The 10,346-nt window shown below is 37.3% G+C and overlaps 1 protein-coding gene across 1 annotated transcript in view; it reads left to right on the top strand.

The window, feature by feature from the left end:
• Nucleotides 1–10,341, top strand: part of LOC121021279 (protocadherin-19-like) — a gene marked incomplete at its 3' end in the record, with an annotated part of 43,137 nt that extends 32,796 nt beyond the window's left edge. The window contains exon 2 of the mRNA XM_040461545.1: nucleotides 8,989–10,341. Coding sequence (XP_040317479.1) covers nucleotides 8,989–10,341 — 1,353 coding nt within the window. The remainder of the gene's footprint in view (nucleotides 1–8,988) is intronic.
• Between the last annotated feature and the right edge of the window lie 5 nt (nucleotides 10,342–10,346).

Below are 10,346 nucleotides of genomic sequence, written 5' to 3'. Positions count from 1 at the left end.
CTGTCCCAGAGCTACCAGTACGAGGTGTGTCTTCGGGGAGGCTCGGGGACCAGTGAGTTCAAGTTTCTGAAGCCCATTTTCCCCAACTTCGTGGGTGAAGCAGCTGGTAGGGACGCCGAGGAAAACTCTAATTTTACAAATAATTTTGGGTTCACTTAGGCATCTCACCTTAAGGGGAGATATATGATAATACTAACTAATGTATTATTAGTTCGCAACCTGTTCATTCACATAAAGAACTACATATTCACACAATAATTATTGTCATATTTATAGGTATTTCAGCCTATTGAGGTATTTTACGTTCTGAATCTCTGGGTTTTTGTTGGTGGTGGTGGTGGTGTTTTTAGCCAGCTCACATTTTGCATGTTCATACAATAGGGGAGAAATGGTGTATCTGTTTTGTGGGGGTAAGATTTTTGGAGGTCAGAAATGTTTTCAGGTTCCTGATGTTTGAGCTTGTTCACTAGTATCTTGTTATGGCTAAGAGAATTGTGTTTTCTGATTATCATTAGCATAGAGTATTGTAAATCATGACTTCCCATTTTAAAAATACTTTTCATTTATACAAATGAATTATACTTTTCATTTATACAAAAAAAACTTGTCACGTTAGAAATTGTTAGATTTCTGTAGTAGTGTTTTGTCTTGCCTCAAAGGAACTAATATTTTATCTGGGTGTCGTCTAAGTTGAGTATTGTCTTTCAAAATTGATCTCTTTGGACTATACCATCTGATACAATTTTAAAGAATTCAATCCCTGTTAAATAGAAAAAATGTTGGTAAACTTATGATTACTTTTTCAAAATAAATGATTTGGGTATGTAAATAATGATTCTCATTCTTTTAAAATAATAGAAAGTTACATGATTCAAACATATTCAGTATGAATAGAAAACAAAATTTTTTTCTCTTTCAGATTTTTGTTTAAATTCTAATTAGTTAACATAGAGTGTAATATTAGTTTCAGTAGAATTTAGTGATTCATTACTTACATACAAGACCCAGTGCTCATCATAGATTCATAATTAAAACTATCATGTTTCACCTGAATGTAATAAAGCAAAAATTATATGCAACTATAGATTTTGCTTAAGGTTAGATAAATAATCTCTATAAGGTTAAAACACAAGAATATAATGCATAGTAAGATATTAGCATCACTTAACTGCCTGCTAAAAAATGAGGCATCCTCTAATACATGCCCCCTCACCTTACTTTTTGTTATATATAGTACCTTTTCAATGTTTATAGTATTTACAATGTATTTTTAAAGGATAATCCCCATGATTTTTTAGACTTTTTATGTTTTCAAAGTCAGTGTACCCTTTCACTCTGTTTCATGCAAATATGTTCAAGCAGTCATTTATTTATTTACATATGGTAAGCATAGTTAGTTGTTTTTTTTTATTTTTTTTGTTTTTCAACGTTTATTTATTTTTGGGACAGAGAGAGACAGAGCATGAACGGGGGAGGGGCAGAGAGAGAGGGAGACACAGAATCAGAAACAGACTCCAGGCTCTGAGCCATCAGCCCAGAGCCCGACGCGGGGCTCGAACTCACGGACCGCGAGATCGTGACCTGGTTGAAGTCGGACGCTTAACCGACTGCGCCACCCAGGCGCCCCAAGCATAGTTAGTTTTTAAACCTGTCTGATACTTCTGATAGCTGAAGTTTGTATGCGCCTATTTCTGCTGTATTGTTACTGATTTTTCTTATTGGTTTTATCTTTGTTTCTTTGTGTGACTCATATGGTTGATTGCCCTTGAAAAATTTACTTGTAGGATGTCCTCAAAGCCTAGGTTGCATGTTTCATCCTTCAAAATGTATTTTCATTGGGTTCAGCTAGGATTCTTAAATCACTCTCAGTAGGGAACCACAGCAAACCAATTTTATGGCTTGATGTTTCTCACAACTCAACATATGCATATTGAAAATTAAACACACATGAAGACCAGTCAGTAGCTATAATTTCCCAGGCATCTTTTCTTTTTTTTCTGCTCTACTTGACATCAGGAGCGCTTCCATAGAGTTCCCTGAACTTGGGGTGAGGGAGCATCTTTAGATTTGTTTATGTTTACATTGTATAAACATATGTATATATAGTGGATATAGCCCTGTGGGGATCTCTTAAAATGGGAGGATCTTTGTAGAATATGCTGCAAATTTGGTTGACCCTGAGTCTTGATTTGTATTTAATCTCATGAATAGCTTCAAATCAAAGTCCAAGGGCAAATATTTTTAATTGCCCTGAGGGAATAATGAGTTTTGTTGTTCTGACACACGGTTTACTCCTCCATTACAAGCTTCCCTCAAAAATTGGGCTTTTTTTCCATTGTGTTTTCTACTATGTTTTTAGCTCTTCAAATTTTTTTTTCAACGTTTATTTATTTTTGGGACAGAGAGAGAGACAGAGCATGAACGGGGGAGGGGCAGAGAGAGAGGGAGACACAGAATCGGAAGCAGGCTCCAGGCTCTGAGCCATCAGCCCAGAGCCCGACGCGGGGCTCGAACTCACGGACCGCGAGATCGTGACCTGGCTGAAGTCGGACGCTTAACCGACTGCGCCACCCAGGCGCCCCAGCTCTTCAATTTTTTTAAGAGAGAGAGAGAGCGAGTGGGGAGAGGGGCAGAGGGAGAGAGAGAGAGAGAGAGAGAGAGAGAGAGAGAGAATCTTAAGCAGGCTCCACACTTAGTGTGGAGCTGGAAGCAGGATTTGATTCCAGGACGATAACTTGAGCTGAAATCAAGAGGGAATTGCTCAACCGTTCAACCCACTGAGCCACCCAAGCACCCCTAGCTCTTCAATATTTTTAAAGTAGTTTTTTTAAAAAGTCTTGTCCATTATTCTTTATTGTTTTCCATGGGAAAGTCATCTGAATTATCTATACCATCCATTTCAGAAATGAGGAGTTTTGCCTAATGTTGTTTCAATTTGCAGATTCAATTTTGCCATCATTCCAATGATATATGAGGCTATTTTTTCTTTGAATCCGGTGTTTCATTCTTTGGGTACCCTGCCCAGGCAAATGATCTCCTTTCCTCACTAAACTTTAATCTCATGGAGAGAGCTCTTTTTCTATTACATTTAGGAAAATAAATACTGAAGTAAATATAGACGAATGAGAGTTGAATAAATTATTGAATTAATGAATTAGTGTGTTATTTTATCATCTGGCTTTATAAACTTATAAACTACAACAAAAAAATTACCTATTTTTATAAAATGCTCATGTACTGTTTACACTATTTGACATTTGTTTCATTCACCTAACAATTTATCATTTACAAGTGCCTGGGTTCAGTGGTTGGGTGTTCAACTCTTGATTTTGGCTCAGATAATGACCTTACAGCCCATGGGTTCAAGCCTTGCATCAGTCTGTATGCTGACAGTGTAGAGCCTGCTAGGGATTCTCTCTCCCTCTCTTTGCCCCTCCCCCACTCATGTGTGCACGCACACACACACACACTCTCTCTCTCAAAATAAATGAATAATAAAACTTAAAAAAGTGATTTATCATTTAGAATATGTGAGCCAACTGTCATCTTGTAAAGTGTATGATATGTTGAGCACTTTCCATATTTATTCACAAATAATGAAATTTAATTTTATTTATTGTATTACTCATAAGGGGAGAAAGAGTCTAAGATTCAGTTTCAGACTGTATATATATATATATATATATATATATACACACACACATATATATGCATATATATATGCAACTAATTATATATATAATTAGATTATTAAACATTTTTATCCTTAGTTTCTCAGGAATGCACCTGTAATTTTTTATTCTGCCCTATTTTTGAACCAACTAAGATGTGTTAGCATAAGGGAACACTTTAATTGCTTGATGATTTTATACCTTACTTCTTTTCCTTTACAAACTCTGACAAGCTCCTATTCCTTATAATTTGAGTGAAGGTATGCAATTTTGACTTTGACCTTGGGTGACTTTGGGTGAATTATTCAGAATTCAGCACAATAAAAAAATAGAAACCACTTTATGTATATCTAACCAATAACAGATATTTGCTAGAAGGTATTAGATGCTTACAGAATCAGAAGAACTGGACAAGCAGAAGTGAGAGAGCCTGCAATAACTCCTGGTTTTGAAGCCATACTACCATTTTTGTAGTATAGAAATCAGGAAGCCACTGCTACTGCTACTATCAAAACTGTTGCTCCTACAATGTCCTCTCCCATCATCACCTCTAAAACTGGTGAAAATTCAGGGGAACCTAGTGTCTAGCTGCCACAATGGCCTCCAATTACTTCTGAAACTGATGGCTCGACACAGAAATGCTGACTTGGCTGCAAGCACTCACATCTCTCTGACCTTGCTGATTAATAGCAATGACAGTGGGTAGATGACCTTTGCCTGTCTTCTCAGGCTCATCATCTGAAGCCATCCCATTGGTAAAACCTAATTTTCATCCAGAATAATAATTCAGAGTCCTTAAAATTAAATTTTAAGATATCTGGACCCAGAATTTTTAAAAAATCATAAAAAGAAGTAGGAATGGATGACAGTTGCCAAGAGCCCACTGAGGAAGCATCATTAGTTCAAAGAGAATCTTGTCTCAGCAAATGAATTCATTTATTGCTTTGGGGTTAAGTTTTCAGTGGAACAAAAATTCTTTTGGCTACAAATCACACCACCAATATGTAGAAATGCAATCATATGCTCCTCTAATAACCAACCCAAACAGGCAAGTTAGTTGACCCTATCTGCTTCTAGTGAACAATGGGAACTATTGGTGTGGTTTGAGTGGGTATGACATAGACTACTCATTTCACCCAAATATATGTTATCCCCTTATTTTTTTTTTTTACTAATAGACCTCTCATTTTTTAGTTGCTCATGTGGATATGTGGGCTATAAATTATATTTCCCAACTTCTGCTGTGATTGGAAGTGGTCTTGTACCAAAGTTATGGCCACTGAGACATGACTACAAGTGCCATGGAATATTTCATGGAAGTAGTCTTTAAAAATGAAGACAAAGCCTTCTCTTTCTCCTACTTATTGGTCTTAATGGAGCTATAAAGGGTGGATATTAGACAGCGGTCTTGAACTGTAAAGTGAAGGCCATGATTTGAAGGTGATAAAACAAGATGGAAAGTGACTATCCCAGATAGCACTGAATGCATTTCAAGCCACTATCCTTTTATAAGAGAAAATAAAATTGTATTTTGGAGAAGCCATTGTTGTTATGGTTTCTTCTATAATATCAGGTTGAAATTATAGAGAACATATTTATATATAGAAATTACCTAGAACATAATTCTTGCTGTTATAGTAAGCTTCTTTAACAAAACGATATTTAAGATAATCAAAGAAGGAACAGAGAAAGTTATGAGGTTTACATGCATGTCTTACAAAGAAAACAGCTCAAGATTTAAGAAAAATAATTTTTAAAAATGAATTGATTATAGGAATAAAAGTAAATTAATTAAGTAGAATAATAACCACAGAAGATTTCACCAATAAAACATAAGTATATTTCTTTGAAAAATTCAAGGGTATTTTGAGTTAAATTGGTGGGTTGGACATATACCTTTAATTTGGCTTCCTCTAAATATGCACTAACATGAAAGTAAAGAGATATTTTCAAAAATATAAACTTATAATAATGGAAAGAAGAAGGCAGAGGACAACAGGGAAAAATCTTAGTAGTTGGAAAGTAAATGAATGACTTAGTGGAATGACAAACCAACTACCAAATCCTGAAGTGTGAAAAGCTGAGAACCAATCCTGTTGAGGCTGCAGGATTTTCAGAAGCATCAGAGCCATCAGCCCTAGATACTATGGAAGTGATGATAGCATGCCAAATGTGGAGGGTCACATTAAAATTGCCTGAAAAGTGGTTAAATCTACAGCAGATAACTTTTCCCCAATGTAGTCAATGAGCAACCTCTTTCTCTGATCCTAGCATTAATTCTAGAGTTTTGATTTCTCATCACCACAAAAAAGGAGAGTCATTATATTAGAGGTTCCACTGGCAAAGTTGAGAGCAGGGGTCATATGGGTAGTAGAAATAAATGACCATCTAAACATTGTATGCTGACGGATTGTTAAAATGCAATGAGAGTCATTGGGACCAATTACAGATGTTTCCGTTCTCAGACACATGGCAGAATTTTAATTGTATTTCTTCTTTAAATTACATGTGGCCAATAAAATGTGAGAATAAATGATATATGTTACTTCTGGGCTAAGGCTTTCAGAGACTGCACATGGTTTAACACATTTACTTTCTCCAATACAGTGATCCTGAAAGCATAGTTAGAGATGGAGTCTCCAGAAGCCTGGATCCCTGGCTGAGCACCATGAGGACTCCATGCTGAACTGTATAGGATATATAGTGTGAGAAATGAATCAACCTTCATTGTGTTAAGCCTCTGAGATTTGGAGGGGTTGTTTGATATTGAAGCATTACCTATCATATCCTGAGTGAGGCAGATATCCACTCGTCTTCCTCCATCAGTCCTTTACCTTTTCAACTTATACCTTTTCCTTTTGAGTAGGAGATTTTATAGAGTTGAAGAATCTAACCAGTCCAAGTGGCAAAGACCTATTCCAACTGACACTAGGGTTTCCCCAATCACAAGTGCTTCCAGTTCACCTTAGAGCACACATCAAAATGGACAAGCCCTGCCAACATGCTTAGAGCTACCACTGAACTCCTTAGGCTACCAAACTAAGTTAAGAACAGACACCTGAATGATACCCCTGAAGAAAGCTTCTAAAAAGAAAAACTGAAACAAAAACCAGGCAAAGAGGGAAAAAGGTAAATTGGACAAAATAAAGTTTTCAGAGATGAAAACTTGAAAAAAAAAAACCCTAAAATTAATATCATCAGATAAGTTGTTGCATCTATGAAATAAGCACAAAAAGAGGACTCTCTTGAAAAATTCCTTAAGGGGCGCCTGGGTGGCTCAGTCGGTTAAGCCTCCGACTTAAGCTCAGGTCACTATCTCGCGGTCCGTGAGTTCGAGCCCCGCGTCGGGCTCTGGGCTGATGGCTCAGAGCCTGGAGCCTGTTTCTGATTCTGTGTCTCCATCTCTCTCTGCCCCTCCCCCGTTCATGCTCTGTCTCTCTCTGTCCCAAAAATAAATAAACGTTGAAAAAAAATTAAAAAAAAATGAAAATAGCACAATGATGAAATACTCCAAGAAGTAAAAATACAGGTTATATAGAAACTATAAAATAAGGTTTCCTTTAGACTTCTTAGCAAGTACATTGATTTTAGGGAGCTCACTGACAAAATATTTTAAAATTCTGAAGAAAAATATTTCCAACCTCAAACGCTATCATCAAATTTCCAATCAAGTTTGAGGGCAGACTAAAGATATTTTAATACCCTCAAGGTCACAACAAAATGTAACTCTCATACATTCTTCTCTGGAGACTACTGGAATATATCTATTAAAATGATAGAGTAATCCAAGAGAGGAAGTCAGAATAAAAAGAGAAGAGAATATTGAAAAAAAGAAATGAAATGAATCTTCAAATGATGTCCAAGGATAATCCCAGGATGACAACTGTGTCTCAAGTGCAAACTAGTCCAATTTGGAGCTGTGTAACTCAAGAGACAGGCATTTTGGAGGGTATCATCATCAAGTCCCCTGACATCTTTTCAGATGAAACTATTATAGGATGAATCTATTAAAGCCATGGAGTAAACCAAAAAAAGGAAGAAATAAAATCCTAAAATAGGAAATCCAATGAGAATAAAAGACAAAGAGAACTCCAAGAATGACAGCAAAGGAAAGTTCCAGGATGATAGCAATGCAGCAGATGTAGAAAACAAACACTCAATTTAAAGAAAATTGGTATCTCGGGAGATATGGGAATGACCATGTGGAAAATTCTACTGAGAGGCAATTGGAAGTATGGGAAGAACACGTGATAAATAATAAAGAAAATCAAGTAAATGAAAAAGCAAGGCAATTATTAACTTCAAGAAAACAGTGAAAAAGAAAATATAATTAGTACACAACCATGTTTGAAATAGTACTACAACTAAAGGAAGGCATGAAAGGGCCTTGAGTGTACAAGAGCTAAACCTAATCCAATATAATGAGTCAATTGATAATGCCTAAAATTAATAAAAATACAGCAGAATACAGAATAAGGCAGAAGAGAAAACTAAAGGAGTTTAAAATTACTGCCTATTGGGAAGGGATCTAGGAAAGTAAGGAAACAAAGGCGGACAAAGATTTTATTCTAAACCACTTAGTACTATTTGATTTTGAACCAAGGGTCACATATTTTGAAAAAAGAACCGCATTTTAAAAGATCTGCAAAATAGAGACCTTACAAGTCTCCCCAAGAATAAAAAGGAGATAAAAAATTAGACATTACTAATAAGAACAAGGCTATAACCAAAGATAAAAAATACAATGAATTTTGCAAATCCAGATAAAATGACTAGTTTTTAAAATTAAATACAAATTACTTTAAAACTAAACAAAACCTGAACAGATAACCAAAAGTGAAATGGAAAAGATAGTCATTGATTTACCACCAGCAAAGCCACCAAACCCCCAATCCATTAAAAAATTGGAGAAAGGTTTAAGATTTACTTCTGGTGGGAAGCCAGAGTTGAATTTCCTGTTCCCAGATTAAGGAAAGCAACAAATTTACTTTTCTACTAATTCAGACTATCAGAGGGGTAAACAATGTAGGCCCTTACTAACATTACTGTAACCATTTAAGGTAAATGGTAATAAAACCGCAAAGACACTTGGCTGGGGGAAGCTACTCCTGTTGCAGTTCCTTTAATCCGCCATCTTTTTGTTCTATTCTTGAAAGTGGGAATAACATCCACAAAACGCAAGGTGGCGCTGCAGGCTTAAAAAGAGGGGGAAATATTCGCACAAAGGATGTTACAGACTCCAGTTTTCAGAGGAAAGCTGGCCAGACAAGAAAAGTAGAAGAAAGGAAACCGTGGTGTTGGAGTTGGGGAGAAGTAGGACCCCTCCCCACAAACATACCAACTCATTTCTAAGGATTCGGTTTCTGCCATTTCTGAGAACTGCTTGAGGCCGAGTGAACGTGGTTTTGAAAGATTGTTTAAACGAAGAATGGAGGCCAGAGTGATGCCTGAAGTGCAGAAAAGGCAAGTGTTTTTTCTTTGTGTATTTCTGGGAATGTCTTGGGCTGGCACAGAACCGCTTCGGTATTTTGTGGCGGAGGAGACGGAGAGAGAGACCTTTCTGGCCAACCTAGCAAATGATCTGGGGTTGGGGGTGGGGGAACTGTCAGCTCGGGGATCTAGAGTCATTTCAGATGAGAACATACGATTTTTACTATTCAAGCCGCTTACTGGTGATTTACTTCTAAATGAGAAATTAGACCGAGAGGAACTGTGTGGGCCCAGAGAGCCGTGTGTGCTACCTTTCCAGTTGTTACTTGAAAAGCCTTTTCAGATTTTCCGTGCTGAACTATGGGTCAGAGACATCAACGATCATTCTCCAGTATTTCTAGATAGAGAGACTACCTTGAAAATATTAGAAAGTACCACTCCAGGGGCAACATTTCTCCTAGAAAGTGCACAGGATTCAGATGTTGGAATCAACAACCTGAGAAACTACACCATCAGCTCCAATGCCTATTTCCATATTAACGTCCGTGATAGTGGGGAGGGGAATGTTTATCCTGAATTGGTCCTGGATGCAGTGCTGGATCGTGAAAAGGTTTCTGAGCTCAATTTAACCCTCACAGCCTTGGATGGCGGGTCTCCGCCCAGATCCGGGACTGCCCTCATACGCATCCTGGTTTTGGACATAAATGATAACATCCCTGAATTTGTACAGTCCCTCTACAAGGTGCAGGTGCCTGAAGACAGCCCTGTTGGCTCCCTGGTTGTCGCTGTGTCAGCTAGAGATTTAGATACCGGAACTAATGGAGAAATAGTCTATGCATTTTTTTATGCCACTGAAGTAATTCTCAAAACATTTCGAATCAATTCAACATCTGGCAAGCTTTATCTTAAAGCCGAATTGAACTACGAGGCAATACAAACTTATACATTAACTATTCAGGCAAAAGATGGCGGAGGGCTTTCTGGAAAATGTACAGTGGTGGTCCATGTAACAGATATAAATGATAATCCACCGGAACTGCTTATGTCATCACTTACTAGCCCAATTGCAGAAAACTCACCTGAGACAGTAGTAGCTGTTTTTAGGATTAGAGACAGAGATTCAGGGAACAATGCAAAGATGGTGTGCTCCATCCAAGACCATCTCCCCTTCGTCCTGAAGCCTTCAGTACAGAATTTCTACACCCTGGTAACAGAGAGACCCCTGGACAGAGAGAGCCAGGCCGA

This window comes from Herpailurus yagouaroundi, unplaced genomic scaffold (genome assembly GCF_014898765.1).
Source record: "Herpailurus yagouaroundi ecotype Mexico unplaced genomic scaffold, PumYag 280, whole genome shotgun sequence".
NCBI classification, from domain to species: domain Eukaryota; kingdom Metazoa; phylum Chordata; class Mammalia; order Carnivora; family Felidae; genus Herpailurus; species Herpailurus yagouaroundi.
Note: the sequence above shows the minus strand (reverse complement) of the source record. Positions and strands in the feature narration are given on the sequence as shown.